At 39.8% G+C, this 18,587-nt stretch overlaps 2 protein-coding genes and 1 long non-coding RNA gene across 5 annotated transcripts; 1 reads left to right on the top strand and 2 right to left on the bottom strand.

The window, feature by feature from the left end:
• Positions 1 to 218: 218 nt before the first annotated feature.
• On the bottom strand, positions 219 to 6,727 carry LOC306831820 (uncharacterized protein). The gene is made up of 14 exons (XM_079356062.1): positions 6,687 to 6,727; positions 6,362 to 6,447; positions 5,511 to 5,638; positions 5,169 to 5,406; positions 4,398 to 4,676; positions 2,061 to 2,158; positions 1,828 to 1,889; positions 1,612 to 1,657; positions 1,451 to 1,476; positions 1,089 to 1,243; positions 842 to 1,000; positions 673 to 746; positions 516 to 583; positions 219 to 406 (listed from the first exon to the last, which is right to left on the bottom strand). Exons 2-14 carry the CDS (start codon positions 6,435 to 6,437, stop codon positions 289 to 291), a joined length of 1,527 nt encoding a protein of 508 aa, XP_079212188.1. The 5' UTR covers positions 6,438 to 6,447; positions 6,687 to 6,727; the 3' UTR covers positions 219 to 288.
• A 580-nt stretch (positions 6,728 to 7,307) lies between these two features.
• Positions 7,308 to 18,336, bottom strand: LOC306831543 (four and a half LIM domains protein 1-like). 3 transcript variants are annotated; one of them, XM_079355698.1, is made up of 7 exons: positions 18,273 to 18,336; positions 17,393 to 17,587; positions 10,579 to 10,761; positions 10,316 to 10,490; positions 9,556 to 9,725; positions 9,120 to 9,306; positions 7,308 to 8,169 (listed from the first exon to the last, which is right to left on the bottom strand). In XM_079355698.1, exons 3-7 carry the CDS (start codon positions 10,732 to 10,734, stop codon positions 8,018 to 8,020), a joined length of 840 nt encoding a protein of 279 aa, XP_079211824.1. In that variant the 5' UTR covers positions 10,735 to 10,761; positions 17,393 to 17,587; positions 18,273 to 18,336; the 3' UTR covers positions 7,308 to 8,017. The 3 variants fall into 3 exon arrangements, with proteins under 3 accessions (XP_079211824.1, XP_079211825.1, XP_079211823.1); XM_079355699.1 differs by lacking the exon at positions 18,273 to 18,336 and adding an exon at positions 17,810 to 18,036; XM_079355697.1 differs by lacking the exon at positions 18,273 to 18,336 and having other exon boundaries at positions 17,393 to 17,655.
• On the top strand, positions 12,010 to 14,541 carry LOC306831958. Its single transcript, XR_013780156.1, has 3 exons — positions 12,010 to 12,257; positions 13,343 to 13,382; positions 13,622 to 14,541. It is a non-coding gene; the product is annotated as an uncharacterized lncRNA (long non-coding RNA).
• Positions 18,337 to 18,587: the final 251 nt, after the last annotated feature.

Raw genomic sequence — 18,587 nt, 5'->3', positions numbered from 1 at the left:
TGTTTTTTGCAGACAGTTGGATCGTCGATTGATATCTTGTATTTGTGTGTAAGTCATTGAGCTATAGGGGGACCTTAATTAGCATTAGCTTAGCATAAACTCTAGAGGCAGGATAAACAGCTTGCCTGCTCATTTTGAAGGTAAAAAATGGAAAATCAGTGAAACTCACATTTGGTCCCCTAAATCTGTTCTGGCTCATTACACAATAAATAAAATGCCTTCCCTTAATCTTTCACTTCTCCTATAAAGAGGTTGCATACCGCAGTCAGGCTGCAGAGCCAAAAGCCATCAATCATATCTAAGACGCTCATAAAAGTAAAAAGAAAAATGAATTTTCTGGGCGTGTTTGAGAAAAAAACTTACGCCATCAGAGTTGGAGATGTTTAAATCCCGTTTGAGACGATGTCTGGGAATTAGAGAGTTTCGTTAGGTAGTTTATGTTGAAGAAATTGTGTTTTATTTCCTGAAGACAGATGTTGAGCAGATGGTGTGGCAGAGCTCAATTCACTTTGTACCTGTGGTCTTTGGGGAGCATCTGAAGGCCAAGCACCATCATCGTGTCGTCAGGTAGACTGGTGTTGAGCTGTAGCGAGGTAGAGGTCAGGATTAAAACAGATGAAGCCCAACCTGTGCTTTGTTATTACGATTCAAAGAGCTTCTCATCAGACGTACCCACGTGGACAGAGCCTCTTCTGGATCTAAGTCTCCTGTTATGGAAACATTTATCCTCACCTCAAAGTACAGCTCTACACATCCAGAGAAGATAATTAAATAACTTTAACCAAAGCTTTTTTACGCTGATGATGACGTCAGGGTTAAGACTTCAAATGACCAGACTGACCTGAGACACTTGATGGGCCTGCTGTGAAGCCGCTGGTTGTGGCTGCACTGGTAATGGGACTTTTAGTGGAGCTTGTGGTGGTTTTGTGTACTGCTGGTGTGACTGTAGAGGGCGATGTCACAACACCAGGAGGACTGATAGTAGTGGCAGTTAAACTTTCTAGTATTGGAGAAAAAAATGCTCTTGAACCAGATTTTATTTTTTTTTATCTGACAAACACTTTTGAAGCTTTAGAAGTATTTCCTACCGACAGGTGTGGTGTGTATGCTGTCTGGATCAGCCTGCAGTTGTAGGGCAATACTGGCGTCGCTGTAAGGGATCCTCAGGTTTGCGTACATCTCACTTTGCACAGCTGCCACATCCAACGGAGGGATGACGTTTATATGAACCAGACAGTGGAACCTACAGAGGTAACAGAGCATGTTCACTGTGTCCTCTTACTGTGGTTTCAACGTACAATGTTTTTAACATACTGGAAAAGGACATGACTGATCAGCACCCAAACCTTAACCCTACTACCTTAACCCTAGCATCAACCAACCCCCCACCCCCCCATTATGTACTGTGATATTAAACATCAATCATTAAATGAGTCCTGAACCACAATACCTGTCAATAGGTGGAGCCCATCGCACCTGAAGAATAAAACACAGGTTTAAAAAAAGCTATGAACATTGAGAAAATATGAGCAAGTGTTACATCAATTAATTCAAACACTTTGTGATCAATCAAAAAATCAATACAAAATGCGGTTGATCCATTATGCTCACCTGGTCTTTACATGTCCTTTGAACACAGCTGTCTTCTGTACTGGATCTGCGTGAGACAGTACAGGGCTAAGAGCTCATGGTACCTCTCTGTGTTTTGAACTATAATACTATAGTTACTATACTATATTTTGAACTTTACAACTACGTTAAACTAATGTCACACAAAAAGACAGTCATTGGGGTTTTATTGTTGACGACTCAATCAGTCACTCATACCTGGTTACTTTAAATACGGACACTCTGGGTAAATAGATGCTGGTAGGGAGAACATTTCTGAGCTACAAGAAGACGAACAGCAGAGAGATTTACTGTTAGTGTGAAATATAACACGTCATCCTGATAGCTCTGAATTTGGCGCAGACATTTAATACATCAAATGATGTTCAAAAAGTTGGTTTAACAAAGTCCAAACTAATCTTTTGATATAAAAAACAACTTTGGATAGTTACCCATTTGTGTGCGATGTCTCTGGCTTCGTAGAGCTCCGTTTTGTTACCATCAGAGCGGATAATAGAAAACATCAGTCTGACTTTGTAAAAGGACCATTCTGCCCCAAGAGAAATTAAAACAGCATGAAGGTAATGTAAATCAAGTAAAACATTTGCCCATAAAATAATACATTCTTGCATGTTGTTTATTTATATTACAGTCAATCCTCAATGCTTTGTGATTTCATGTGAAGCAATCTTCAAAAACAAAGAAATGAGAGTGATGGCAAATCAAATATAAATGTTCCAAAAGTTAGTGTGAATAACAAAAACAGAGAAAGCAGAACTTGATGGCGCAATTAGGGCCAGGAGTGTCATGTTGATACTGAAACAACAACTTCTTCTTTCGACTTCAACTGCAGATGTTTCGATTTTACTGTCAAGGATATTTCATCATACTCCTGAAAAATAACAGAAATACACTACTCACAATAAGTTAGGGATATTGTTATTTACACGAGTGCTTTTCCCATTTGATCGGAATTCTAATAAAATAAGTGATAGTTCCCTTTGATATTATTAATATTAAATAGGAAGAAGCACCATTTTTACTAGTGCAATATTTATGACCCCAACAATTTAGACAATAGAGCAAAGATAGCCCCAAATACCCAAGTTGACGAAGTCAGTAGCGGAGGTTTCGGCCATTTGCCGCAATGACAGCTTGACAGCGACGTCTGATGCTAACTAGCCTCATCAGGTTGTTCTGAGGCAATGAGTTCCACTCCTCCACAAGTGCTAGTCCTGGTCCCAGACGTGCTCTATGGGGTTCAGGTCAGTGGACATTGCTGGACACACCATATGACGCCCTCAGACTTCCTGAAGTCGAGCTGTGACAATTCTGGCACGACGTGGTGGAGCATTATCATCCATGAACAGAAAGTTGGGGGTGTGCTAACAGAATAGGGGGATGATGATGGGTTCTATGAGGTCTCTGAGGTAAGAACGTACAGTGACCATCTACAACCACCGTGATGCCTGCCCAGACTGTTGCACCTCTTCCACCAAAGCGAACCCTTGGGACCATGTTGACCTCGGCAATCGCTCACCTTGCCTTCTCCAGCAACGCTGATGACCATCATTTCTGTGCAAGGCAAAGCGGTGAAGTTGGTTGTGAATGGTTTGTCTGGAAACCCTAAGTACCTCTCACTTCTCGTAAACAGGCCTGCAGCTGTGTGGCAGTAGCATAACGGTGTCTGAGTCCAAAGATCCTTAGGTACTGGTCATCATTGCGGTCCATCACTCGTGGGGATCACAAACACTGCCAGTAGTTCTGTGTCTTGCTGCGAGACACACCAAGTTCACGAGCAACATCTGACTGCCTGATAACGACCTGCAGGCACTCTATGGTCAGGTGACACTACTCGTCTGTTAAGTGACGTTGTGTGTTCATGGCTGCTTGAATGATGAACTGGGAAGGACTGACTGACAATTCCACCTTTTGATACCCCCAGAATGTTGAAATTGATCCCACATTGAAAAGGCTTTTCTTTTTGTATTTTTTGGGATTGGCCCCAATATGTAAGGCGCACTGTACACAGTGAGACCATTACGTGGAGATCACAAAATGAGATGTGTCTATCACCCTGATACAATTGCCTCTCTCATAAGCAAACACCTTATGTATGAAACTCACTGAGGACCTCACAATATCTCTAACTTATTGTGAGTAGTATATTCACAACGTTTTATTGAAATACTTCACGGTAAAATGTTCTGCCTTTTTTTCGATCAGTTGGATGTGGATATGGGTTAATGTGATGTTGTTTGAGAGATATGAATAGGTGAGAATCAAACATGAACATAAAGGTGTGTGTAACTCAGATCATTTGCTCTCACTCAGTAAAGAAGTTGGATTGAAAACTCTTTGGTCTATTTTAAAGTTTGACGGTTAATGTGAGTAGAGAAAGGACTGCAGGATCCTGTTTTATGGATTGTAAATAACCAGCTTTGACGACTGTGTGGTTAATGTATCTGACCTTGATGTTATTGATCTCAGAATGGCTCTTGTATTTACTTTACAGACAAAAAGACGGGGGTCAATATTTAATTTGAAGGCTGAGGACACAAAGTACACAGCAAACCGAGGCAGGACAAAAGCTGTAAAACGCTAGATGAAACTGACAGACCACGTTAAAGTGAATTACTGACTGCTGTTTGAGCGCTGTGGGTGGTAGAAAATATTTCTCTTGCAAAGCGTGTGGGTGCGTAGGTAGAGTAAATGTAGACTTTATCAAAATTGGAACATTTGTATTGTGACAAATCTCAGATGTAAGTCCAGTTAATGTCAGGGCTCACCACACTGCAGGCTGCCATCAAGGAGTGGAGCACAGACCTGGGTGTCCCAGTTGTCCTTTTCCCACTTCACAAAGTCCCCCTCTGTACACTTCAGTAATGTCACTTCCTGTTCTCGACCCCAAAGGCGAAACTGAGATAAGCTCCCCAGCAATCGAGTAAATGGAAGAATATTGATACTCCCATCTACAAGGTTGTGTGATGCACCCAAAGTAAGCGTTCCGTTGGGGGCCAGTTTTCTGCATGAGGCGTGAACAGAGGGAGCAGTGTCCAAACTGTGAGCTGTGGGGGAAAAAAAAGAAAAGAAAAGAGGGCAGCAGAACTCAACTGAGGGGGTCACAAAGTTTGGAATGAAGGTAAAACGGTCTTAGCTATGAAGTCTGCTAAACTGTAAATCTATTCTTAATTTTGTCCTCATGCAACATTAAATAAGAAAGACGTGAGACAACCAATTTACATGAAATACACACTTCTTTCATGTCATTATGAAAGTCTGTCACCATTTGTCGACCAGTAAGCTGACTGAGATTTCAAAGCAATGGTTACTCTTGGTCTCAGTTGACAGAAAAATAGTTGAAGACACAGAAAGAGATTCTGAATTTGGACACTTGTAACAATTCAAATTCAATTCAAAAAACTTTATTTGTCCCCGGGGGGGCAATTCAGGAAACGCTCAGAGGAACGCTCTGTAATGGAGGATGTTCTTAGTTGGGGTACAATTAATATTATCAGGAGAATTTCAGTGGTACTGATCAAACAAACCATGTGACCTACCTTCTGACATTTCTATTGGTTTCCCCTCGATGAACAGTGCAGGTCTGTCTTTAGTGTGTGCCCAGGTCAGACACAGCGAGTGCCACTGTGACACCTGAAGAGCTATCTCTGTTGTGATCCATTCGGCTCCACACAGCCAGACCATTAGCCTGCCCTGTTTACCCCCAAAGCCTAGCTCAGCGTACTGGTCCTCAGGGTGCCGGTACATGAAGGCCATCCATGTTGAGCTACTCATCGCCTGGACAAGAAATATTCATAATTACAAAAGAATTGAACGATTCAGTTCATATAAAGTAGCCTTCAGAAATGTGTTAACTTAAAGCTAATCTTTTTTGCAAGTACCTCCAACTTGAGGCTAAAGCAGACGGTGAACTCCTGCAGGGCCGGGATAGACACCTGAGAGTTTAAAGTCCAGTGGCTGCACCTAGAGGTGAAGTTAGCAACGCTCCCCCAGAGACTGAGCGAAGCTCCTGACAGCAGCAAAAAAAACAAAAAAACACAATACCCAACTTTATTCATGAGCACCTTGTTTTACAGTTAATCCTTATCATACAGCAAAAAGTGCAGTAAGAGCATTTTAAAAAACAATGAAGACTAGTTAATATATATTGTCATTATCCTGTATTTTCATAAAGAATTCACATTCAAACATCTTTCCTAAATTTAAATTAATAAAGGCACAGTCCAAAATTGAAGCCGAATTCCACCCATTGTTTTAAGATGTTGCTGAGAACTGTGTACGTCAAATATTTAGAAGAATTTGTGAATTTAAACATTGAATTGGTTCCTTTGTCTTGAAAGAGAAACCTGGTCCACAGAAATAGAAAATTCAAAGACAAATGGTTGCCATTTTAAGACTGAATATTTAAGTCCTCTCATAGTGGTTTAAATGCTTCAATCTTTTGTCTAAAACTCAGAGTTTGTATATGTACATGCGTAGCCGCATGGTGTTATTGTATCATTTCTGTTTGATTGAGCTCTTCATGACTTCTTTACAATCTGCTCAGTGTCCATCTCATATTCCTTATCTAAAAGATAACGCACTGTTTGTTGCAAGAAAAAAGCTTCCAGCTCTTAAAGTAAAGCTCAAGTATTTTCAATTTTCTTTAACAATTTTAAAACAACTCCAATTAACACAATGTAAGTCACTATACTATAAACAATCATACATATCCATTTTGAAAAGAACCCACCTTGCTCTGTAAGGGAGGCAGCATTGCACAGCAGAGACAGAGTGATGAAGACGTTCAGGGATTTCTGAAAAAACATCCTCACTGATCTGAGGAAAAAAGTGAGTTACAGTTTGACCCAGTCAGGTTAAGCCAAATCAAAACTTCTACAGTGTTTAATGTAAATAAAATCTGCAGTTATTTAAAAACATATTGCCATTCCATTCGGATGTGTTTTTAAAAAAAACTGCCGGTGTTTAAGTTTTATCACCTCGACAAATCCTGATTTGAAAGATAAACATTTTTTAAAACAAGGTTAAAGCCATTCAATAGCTGCAGTCTTACTTACCTTCATAGATATAACAAAGGAGAAGTCAGATGAAAATGTTCCAGAGACAGGATGACAGCGATGCAGAGAACTTCAAAGTGCCTCGAGTCTTTCTACCATCGAGCTCTGAGACAGATCATGAGATAAACCACTGAGCTGCCCCACAGACACGAGTCCAATGTTTTCACGCTGTGATTGGTCCTCTCGTGTTGTTATGTGTCTACACAGGTGAGACAGAGAGGGATGTCGAATATCACCTTACCAGTAAATCTATCACACGTTCATGAGTTATAGACAAAGTGACATCATCTTAAAGTTCATTTGATTTGACGAAGATTGACCACTTGAGCTCACTGACCTTTAACCCCTGCTTACCATATATAGGATTCTATGTAACAGATGAGTACCGGTAAGTTGCAAAATAGAACTTTTTTCATCTTAACAAGATTTATAGTGCGGCCATATTGTTTTCAATGTGATGAACTTCCTTTTTTTAAGGTAAATATATTGTTACCAGACTAGATTCATGTTTTCTCTTACTTGAAAGAATCACATAAAAAAACTGTACTTCTATAATTTCTCAAATATTTGTTCAAGTTATATGAAAATAAAAAGATGTTCACATCATCAAAGTACATAGAGTTCTGTTTTGTAGAAGGTTTTATTTTAAAAGACATCAGGCAGTGCAGTTTGAATACATTACCATTCAATACTGAAACTTCCTCAAATCTGTCGGATTGAAACGATTTAGAAAAGTGCTTTAAAGTCAGTTTATTCAAAATAACACACTAAAAAAAGATACAGCTAATGCTCCAAATGTGAAAAAGACATAGTTATATTTTGTTAGTAAATAGCAATTATAAACATAGTTTGAAATGTGATGATTTTAAAAAATTAACTTTTTGATCATAGGGAAACATCCATTTAAAAAAACATTAAAACCACATTAGAAAAAACAAATTAAAGAAAGAAAGAAAAGTACAATTAAAACAATCACATCTCATATTTTTTCAGATTGAATCATTTCTCTTGTATCAAATACTACTTTAATGCTTTCTACTTATTGTATTTGGATGTAGTGGATGTGTTCATTAATGCATGTACAGTATGAGCTGCGCTTTAGCAATTTAAAGTTGTTCCTTGTCATGTTAGCCATGGCAATCAGTCTGTATATTATACCGTTTGTACGCATGTAGCAGCAGCACATCAATAAATGGTCCCAACAGTTTAATCCTTCTGAGGATACTTTCACAAAAAAATCAACACATAAAAAAAAAAAATCTTGAAACGAAGACTCTTGATGTAGAAAAAAGAAAACAATGACCGAAGGCTCTTGGCCACTTTCTTGATGTCTACTTGTTTCCACAGTCGGAGCACAGGATGTCTCTTCCATTGGCGACAAAACGCTTGTTGGCCAGACTGAGGGAGCATCTCTTGCAATTGAAGCAGTATTCATGCCATGAGTTTCCCTCGTAGTTCACGACGTTCACTCCTTTACCAAAACCTGACAGGAGAAGAAAAGAAGGTGGGTTTGACTTTTTCTGTCTGCCCTTTTTTTATGCTTCAATTTGGCTTTTCATTATTATTAGAACATGTATTTATATTAAAATCTTTAAAATAGTTTCTCTGGCTCTGTATGTCCAGGTGTTTCTTCCCTTTTTCTGTACTGTACATTTCAATAATGGAATTATCATGTGACTATATCCTTTTAATCAGATTTCAGCTCTCAAGTGGTAACCAGCAAATATGTTTGTGTTGGCAGCAGTTTTCATCTTTGTCAGGCTCCAATATCCTGATTCTGTTTGTGTACCATTTAAAACAGTTTTGTTTTTTTTAGTGCTTCTGGTAATCTAATCTGAGGCGTCATGATCTGCAAGTACATAAAAAGTAAAACCAAAACAATCGTCGAAGCCTCAGGTCTGAATCAGATTTAGTTGCTGCATAGTATTCCGGGAAACTCTTATCATGTCCTAAACATGTGAAGTTCTCTGGATTCTTCCATTTGTCCAAAAAAATGTGACATTAAACTACATTGAGTCTCGGGGAGCCAGATTCAGAGGTTAAAGATGTGATTTATTTATTAGTCATACCATGTTCTTTTAAGATGATGATTCCTTTATCTATCCCTTGAATTTTTGTTCCTCTTTTTTTCATACCAGCAGTCTGCTATAAAGGCCAGACTGACCACCAAAGTCAATTCATTTGTAATTGTAATAATACCTGATTACAGATGTGCCAATTGAAAGACTGACCACATTAAACATAACTGAGGACTCCAGTCTAACACCAACATTTCAGCTGGCTGGCCTGCGTCGAACAAATTCCTTCACTCACAAACAATCTTTGGATACCGTGATTAAAAAAAAACCCAACTTGTGCTCTTATTTGTTTATCCACTGTTTGTGTAAGTTGTCTTGTATGGCATCACTGGCATTACTTTGATTTCATCTCTACCTGTGATGGGCTTTTGGCAGCCGCTGCATTTCTTAGCCACAGAGCTTTTGTAGCAGGCGACACAGAAGACCTGGTCCTGGTGGTTGGTGAAACTCGTCCCAGCGAGAGGCTTTGAGCAGGAGCTGCACACAAAACAGTGTCCGTGCCAAGGCTGGTCCTGATAATTCACCCCTCCAGAGATGATCGCCTGGAAACAGATGCAAGAGAGCTAAGTGTATGAACACAAGGGTTAACAGATTCTTTAGTTTTACTTCTAATTAAAGCTTTTACATTTGTTTCTGTAAGTTCTGTGGATCTTAAGAATTAGAGGATCACAGAGGACAAGTTGATCTGTTTCCATCCTCTTTCAGTTTTTAGTCTCTTATTAACCACAGTCATGTTTAATGCATGGGCTGTCTGCGTTGGGTCTCCTCAATGTTTCAAACGACAAACCAACCTTTTTGCAGCTGACGCAGTGTTTGGCAAACTTTTTGTCGTAGCAGGGGCTGCAGTAAGTGTCTGCTCCTTTAGAGAGGAAACTCTGCGATCCGATTGGTCGTTTACAGCTGCAACAGGTGAAACACTCGTCATGCCATGAGTTCCCTTTGTACTCCACGCTCTCTTTGCCTGCGGGAGAGCAACGATACGGGGTCATCGAGAAGAAACGGTAAATGTTTATGTTAACATCAGCACTCTGCTCAACTGAAGCGCTTTCTGAAGCCATTTTATCAAATGTCGGTGAGTGTATGTGTGTGTATATATATATGTATATGTATATGTGTGGTGAGGGGGCTTTGTGTAGTTTTACAGAATCAAAATGTAAGCAAAACAGCGAAGGAAGAACATTCAGGAGAACAGTAAATGTAATGCAGCGGTTTAATTCTGTCTCGTGAAGACAGTTTAAAGTCGAGCCCGAGAATAAACTCTACCAGCTCCTCCTCCTCGCTCGAGGTGAATTCTCCAGATCCTATCCCACTGCCCTCTCACTCCTCACACCCAGAAAACTTCAGAATTAACGATTGGTATTTGAATCCAGGTTTTTACAGTCTTGGCGGCATCATGATTAGCACATATTTCTCATGTCATTGTTAGGTGAACGATCATTGATGATGAATTGAACAAAATGCAATTGAATACACACAATATATAGTGAACACTGAATTCTTATGAAATGATTAGAACATTTAAAGGATTTCTTTCTATTTCACCAAAGTTACCTGCAAGTATGGGTTTGTAGCAGCCGTGGCAGCGAGGAGCATCCTCTCTGGAGCAGCACTTTCCACACATGATGCGGTCGTCCTTTGTGCTGAAGGGCTCCTTGGCCAGAGGCTTGTAACACTTGGTACAACGGAAGCACTCCTCGTGCCAGTATCGACCCTTATGGCTGAGCTCCTGAGGAAAGAACAGACCATGGATGTAAGAAAAACAAAGTTGCAACACTGTGCCCCTTATGATACTCCATCTAAAAGAACATACATACCTTTGACTCAACAGGTATTGGTCGATGGCACTGGGTGCAGGAGTTGGCGCAGAACTTAGTGTGGCAGCGGATGCATACTGGTCGGCCTTCATTGCGGATGAACCTCTTCCCCCCGAGGTCCTCCCGACAGTAGTAACAGTGTGAGCTGTCGGACATTGTAACTCCAGAGACTCAGAGGAACAACTAAGAAAGTAAAAGGGAAAATAACGGTTATTTTTAAAGTCAAGAGATTGATTGATTTTAAGCAGCTTATTTATTCAAACTTCACAAGTTCAATAAAAAGGAACGCGAGAGTGCCTCACATTTTCTGTGGAGGAAACAAATGAGGTTAAAACTGAATTATTGATTCATTTAGCATCCTTTTTTACAACATAGACGATGAATAGAGCGTGCTGTCATGTTTTCTGTATTAGCCTTTAACACGGAACACAAAGTTGTTTGATGTAAAAACACATATCCTGTGTTTTGATATCATTTTGATTGCTAATTAAAATCATTGAAAGTTTGTCGCTGGGAGCTTTAGTGGCTGCTGCAGAGAAAAACGATAAAGGGAAAAAACAGAAGTTGAACACAAGGTGGTGTTCGTTCAGTCTTTTAAAAGCTCTGAATATCACAACATCACTACTGAATCTGCTGCTCTCATTGTATTATATTTATAGTTTGCATGTGGAACTAAGTGTCCCACAATGACCTGAAACCACCACAGAGTGGCGCTGTTAAACACCTTACGACAAAGAAAGTGTTAGTCCTTAAGTGACATTTATGAGACCCTTTCCATTCATGCTCTGACACAAGAAATGTGCTTTTGAAATATTATAGATAGATAGATAGATAGATAGATAGATAGATAGATAGATAGATAGATAGATAGATAGATAGATAGATAGATAGATAGATAGATATGAATACAGCAGCAGAATCCAGGTGCAGATTCAAGTGTTTTTTGTGTTTACACAGAAGTGGGAGTACTAATGTCTCCTCGCTCATACTTTTATATGTGCCTGTTAAAGTCACCTGGAACAAGTTTTAACTAATAAATGTAAACTATAAAGTTTGAGAGCTGTAAGAGGAAGACAAATGACTAACAACATCAGCTTGATTGTTGTATTTCTTGTAAGAACGTCTGCCAATGCGAAGCTGACTTTGGCATTTGAAACCGATCAGTTTGTACAAATTCTTGTTTTTCAAGAAAAAAATGAAAACTAAAACACAAATTAACCTCATTTTGTTGTCTCGTACTTTTCCCCAGCTTTTGGCTCACATTCAAAAAATCCCTGAAAGACCTGCAGCAAATTGTGAAATATCACAAATCTGGAGAATGTAAAGTCCAGGTGTAGTGTAATGAACTTTTTTTTTCGATGAAACAATTTGGTGGTGACTGCAGGATTTGCTCACACCACGGCTGACCGTGACAGTTTACAAAGACCCTGTTACACTATAGTACAATATCCATCACTGCTTCTGTTTGTCGTTAAACTCAGGAGGTTAGTTATGTTACAGAAACAGGATCTATGCAAACATGCTGAACAGCAGGATATATGAAAACGCTTAAGTAAACTGAAACCTTCACTGTATGTTTATCACCTTTGTTTACATGTGGATTTTGCTCATATTTCACAGGTCTCACATTTGATTTTCCTGAAGTTTTCTGTGAAGAAAAACGAAGTTCGAAGTCCAACGTAAGCTTCTTTGGGTAACTCATTCCTCGCCTCTTATAATTACTCCCCCTAAAACACTACACATAAAGTTCCCAAACATAGAACCCAAATCACCACGTTGATCAACATAACTCACTCACACAGATGTGATTACAGGGTCGCGAAATGATACACAACATGATCACAGCGACACGAACACACAGAAATGTTGAGGAAAAGATTTTTTTTTTTTTTTAAATCTGTTAGCGCCGTTATTTCCCACATCAAGTTCACACTGGCTGAACGCGAGGAATTCACCTCAAGTGTGTGTGTGTGTGTGTGTGTGAGTGACTGCACAGTGAGGTGAACATATGAAGGAATGCCTGGTATGACTGATGTGGTTAGATCTGGAACCCTGACAACTTTTTGACAGAACCTACACAAACACACACACACACACACACTCTCTCCACCTCTTACATGGACCACTCCCCAGGATACCACCAAAACCACAAACTATAGTGCTGGTCTCCTGGCTGGAGCTGCACGCTGGCTGAAATTCATGAGGAAGTTCTGGCTTTGGCTCTGGACCAATGTTACCACAAGTTCAGGCTGCGTTCACCAACATTCAAATCATCCCTTTTTCTTGTGAATTGCTTTAAACTCCCAGAAAAACAAGATATACCAAAGGGGCTTTATAAAGGCTGAAAAAAGGTGGGTTTGTTTGTTAGCCATGCTAATAATTTTGCAAGGGAGACAAAAATCCCGATGATACGACATCTGAAACTTTCCGAGGCGAGCACAAACGGTGGAAACGGTGTCCGATCTTTTTGATGGAGAAAAAGTTGTAATACAAAGTTATGTATAATTCACATTTTATATTTATCTGCTGTTTTTCATGATTTACAAAACACCTGTGCTTTAAACGCTGAGATTCATTCACATCCAGTTCTAGTGAACTAAACTGACTTTGTTTTGATGCTTTGAGGATTGAACTGTCCACTCCAGGCTTTAGAGAGCATTACAGCGTCTTACAGCTCCCTTGACACAGGAATGTGTCTGGTGTTAAAAGTGCTACAGCTGACATGGTTGATTAAATAACTTCTTTTGTGTTCTTGTGTCCTTAGCAGACAAAGGGGGTACAAACTTCCACTGACGACATGTGAGGTGGGCATACATCTTCCTTTCAGTGAGCTGAGAATTCGTTACTTATCGCTGGAAAAACCAGCAGCTGGTTTGTTTGTTGACTGGGTGAGGGAGCCCAACCATCTTCACATGAAGACAGCAAGTCCAAGACAGCCAAAAGAGTAAGGTCTGATGTTTGCAAGTTATCTTTACTTTCTGCCTCTCCTCGTCTCCTTCTGCGCTCTCTGTCTCTTTTCTTTATGACTGGAAAACTACCTGAGAACATGGTGGGGGTCTGAGCCTGTTCGAGCAGATAATAAAAAAGGCTTGGCGACAAACATCGTGGAAATGTTATCTGATGGGAGGCAAACAATGGCTGACAGGAAGCCAGCTATTATCCACACAGGTTGCTGAAGAATAAATCACGTTACACTGACGTCACAGGGCTTTTTTTTTTTCTTGTTTTTACTTTGTTTTTCCGCAATAAATCTTCCTGCTGTCTAAAAGGTACGACAGCACCTATCTATCATTTTCTTGTAGCCAGGCTGCCAACGCAAAAATAATGTTTTATCACCATAGAAACCGTTGAAAAGGGGAAATTAAGCTTTGTCACACAAATGAGGTAATGAGTTAAATGAGGCAGAGTTTTAAGACGTTATAAAGCAGCCAGGGAAAACTCTGGTTGAGTGTGTGTGTGTGTGTGCGTGTGTGCGTGTGTGTGTACTCGTTTTAATGACATTGCGGGAACATAAATACAGAAATTGACATCAGTTGGACCGACGACTGGGTCGCAAAGGGTTTTATTTGTTGAATAAGTCTCAGTTTTTCAATTCGTTAAGAAGGGAGTATTAGGAAATATTAATTCTTAATTTGTTTATTTTCGCTACACAATACTTGAGCTTCACTGCTGGCTTCTTTTTCCATGCTTTTGTTGTTAGAAAACGTCTGGTTTAAAAACCACCGATGATTAGTCTAATTCCTCTGGTTCCCTTATTTCTTGTCTTTTTTTCTTTCTATGTAAATTCAGTCTCACTTAAAAGGTTCACCTGGCTGTAACAGTCAGAGCTCCCATCAGTGCAGCCTCCCATCCAAAACCCTGTGGCGCACAACCAAAACTCCAAGGTGACATCATGCAATATGGACGAGACGAAAGTCACGCACACGCCAAGAAAACACATGTGGGATAGAAAAAAGGATGAGGGTTGATGGGGGAAGCAGACCAAAAATAACTGAGAGAGAGAGAGAGAGAGAGCACAGGGCCATGACACACTTGATAGAAAAAAAAGTGTTTTTTTAAGTGTCTTCTTATACCCACCGTGTGTGTTTGAGTGTGTGTTGGCATGAGCTTATCGCCAAAGAATGTAGAGGGAAAACTGAGAAACAGGAAGTCTCCATCAGAAGCTGGCACAGTCCAGTCACACATACATGCCAACACACGTACACACACACACACACACACACACACACACACACACACAATCCTTTTATTCTCTAATCTTTCTTCGATAATTGACTTTATGTGGCAGTCAGAGGAAAATGTTACAAGACTTCTTGGTGTTCTTAAAAGGAGATTAGGTTTTAAATCATAAACTGTTTCAAACGTAGTCATAGTGACGTCACCTGTTGTTTTCGCGATGCGTTACAAAGTTAAATAACGGCCACCGTACTGTAAATGATTCACATTTCAAACTAACAAAGAGGTGGACTTAAGGCCATCTTAGTTGCCAAACCCCGTTTTCTATCAATAAAGAAATAATTATAGAGACTAAAACATTTCTAAACCATAAACATGTTTATTGTCAAAATTTCATTTTAATATGGGACCTGATGGGGATTCCTTTGTTTTGGAGCCAACATCATACACAAAAAAAACTGCAGTTGTTGCACACCTGCTGTGGATGCCTCTTGGTATAATCTGAACTCAGTGTTGAACTATGTGGAGCTAAAAAAAAATCATTTTCTTTTTTTATGATTCACAGCTGTGTTGGTGTAGAATGTCTCCCAAACTTGTGTGCTCCGGTTTAAAGGTCATATATTATGCCAAATAGACTTAACCTTGTTTTTTAAACACTATGATTATGGTTCTTTTCATTTCATTTTGAATTTGGTTTCTGCACTAAACATCAAGAAAGTTATAAACTAACTTGACAATAAAGCCTTTAACTTTTACTATGTCCATTGTTAATACTCACATGAATTCAAAGAGCATTCCTCGCCCTGATTCCTGTCACACTATCTCAAAATAAATATACATGGCCATCAGTACAGAAAACAGAGCAGAGAGTCAGGCTGTGTGAGCTCCACATCAGCCTTCAAAGAGATATAATTGTTTTATTTGGCTGAGCTGAGCCACATTCCTAAAGGTGGGATAAAGCAGACAGAGCAGATCTGAGTCGTGTAGAGTGAGGATGAAGAAACACAGATTATCCCGCTACAACAAGACTGACATGATGGTTTTAACAGAAGCCTGAACTTCTTCTACAACCTTTACATAACTTAGTCTGTTCAGTTTCTGCCTCCTGTTCTCCTTTTCCTCCCTCTGTCCTCAATTCAGAGACTGAGATGTCTTTCAGGACAGAGCAGCTGCAAAAACTGAAACCCATCAGCAGCAGCTTCATATGACCACTTTACATTTCCATGAATATCTGTGTGTGTGTGCGCGCGTGCTATACAGTTACATGCTCACTTGTGAAGCCAAGGCTGCTTCTGAAATCTGTTTCCAGTTAGGAAGTCTGCTTTTTCACTCTCTGATGGAACCACTGAGCTTAAAATGCATCACAGAAGAAAATTAAAATTCCTGTAGTGCCGTTTCATTGTCCTTTTTATAGCCTATGCATGTGTGTGTGTGTGTGTGTGTGTGTGTGTGTGTGTGTGTGTGGGTTCAAATGCATGTTATTCATGTACTGTTGCACTTGTGAAGTAAGATCTACAGTATGTGTATGATTGAGCTCTTTCTTGTTTTACACATGGATCAGATCACGTGGCAGATTGTGTGACTGAAACCAGAAATACAATGGATGAAGAGAAATTATTCAATTTACACGCAATCTTAATCTGAACAACTTTAGCTTATTCTTAGATATTTATCTAACTGCACAAACGGCTGCAAATGCACAGACACCCAGACAACTAAGGACCCATATGTGGGACTGACCGTGTGTAGTCAAACACACACCAGAGCACCATTGGGAGTTTCAGTGCGATGAGCTGCCTGCATGTTAAAGAAATTACCATGAGCTCATTGCCATAAAATACATCACAGGGTCGTAAAACTTTATGCATTTTGTCTGGCTTCATGTCATGGTAAGTCCCTGTTGTGTTTTGCCTGTTGTGTTATTACAGGATCGAATGTAAATGGGGTGCAGATGCTATGTTTCTTCTTTTCATTAATCCCTAATGGAAAGACCCATATTAATAGTGGAGATTTAAATGGGGATTTGAATGGGGTTCTGTGGATTAGTGCCCTGACTACATGAACATACATGCAACCAGGTTCAAGTGCTTAACCTGGCAGAGACTTTTCTTTGATCTACAGCAGAAAACAATTGCCATTGACACCTATGACTATGATATTACACACATACACACACACACACACTCACACACACACACACACACACACACACACTCACTCTCTCTCTCTACAGACAGAAACAGATAGACATAGCCAACGCCCAGACAACTTTAAGACCTGTTTCCTGTCCACTCATCAACAACGCCTACTGCTTTGCAAGTAAGGTGTCTGTGAAATCAGGTCTACTGTACAATGGCTCATGGGACACTCTGTAGATGTAAACATGCAATAGCTCACCTTTTTTTTTTTTTTTTTTAAATGAACAATTTCAAACATTAGGCTATACTTAAATTTGAATAGAAAAGGTCCAGATCAGAAGTCCAGAAAGAATTTAGTTTGAACAGTTTAATCAGACCTCAAATAACATGCAAAAGCAGAAACGCAAACTTTGAAAACAAACTTCGGTTTGGTCTTAAAACAAAAAGCAGAAGTAGGTTTGTTTCGATTTCAACAGTCCTGAAGGGCAGCTTTATCTTACCGGGGTAGTGTGATGACTCGGGGACGAGATGTGCCCCGTTAACAGCGGAGCTCCGCTTAAACGAGACCCTCACACGACGGAAGTGGGCCGCTGGCTTCCATCTGCGCTGCGTTCAGCCCATAGACTGGATTTATACAGACTTTGGTCAAGTTAGACACAAGGAGCAGGGCTCTGACCAGATATCACATATTTCACCTTCAAAATAAAGAAGGAAGTTTGAAGTTCGAAAACTGACTTAAACATAAAACGCTTTAAACGTCTGCAATTTTTAAAGCACAATATTCCAAAAGTTTTAAGAATAGCCTATGACAGCCTACAGGGCTACTATTTTACAACACTAACCCGACCAAGCAATTTGAATCAAAAGGTATCGATTAATAAAGGTAGCTATTAAAAAAAAAAAAAAAGTCGACTAACAACGTCACTGTCAGCCAGGAGTTCTTCAGCCTACATTACAGTGATGTCTTGAAAGATTAAAGCTGGTAGCTCTGAATCACACAACACGTAGGCTACACTGTTTTACTGGTTAAATGATTAAAACGTACAAACTAAGCAGTTAATGTAACCTTGGACACAATGAGTGCAGGATAATGCTTGGGTTGCTTGCCAACCGTCTAGTTTTAATTAAATCATGGAAATAACTTGGTTGTTGACAGTGGGGTACAGTGTGTATCCACCCTCTTTATTAGTCTGTAGCAGTGTAGCCTATAGGCATACCCTCTGATTCACACCGTGGATTGATGGACAGTAGCCCAGCGGCCATATACAGTAGTATAGTGCTGCAGTAGACTATTCTGTAACATGCTGAAAGGATGGTGTATGGATGATGCTACTCCGTCTCTGATTGGCTAATACACAAGCTAGACAAGTGTATTCTTACATGTCACTGTCTTCCATATCTGACGCCTCTTCATATGAAATGCCCCTTTTATAACAGTTAAATAATGTAAAATCAATCACACCTGCTGCAGGTCTTTCATCGACTGATACTTACTCTGACCTTTTTCCACAGCAGTTGGCCTGCAGCCACCGAATCACGTGCCCATATTCAGTATATAACTCCCTCATGTCATGCTGCATGTTTGAAAAAGCAAAACGATGTTATTAATTTCTTAAAGGTGCTAAGCATGGAAGCTGGCCCCATCACTTGACCTTTTTTGAAAAAAAAGAAAAAGACCAAAATCGGAAAGTAAAA

Source organism: Symphodus melops (assembly GCF_947650265.1).
Source record: "Symphodus melops genome assembly, chromosome: 11".
NCBI lineage: Eukaryota > Metazoa > Chordata > Actinopteri > Labriformes > Labridae > Symphodus > Symphodus melops.
The sequence above is the reverse complement of the archived record's forward strand: the minus strand, read 5'-3'. Positions and strand labels throughout refer to the sequence as shown.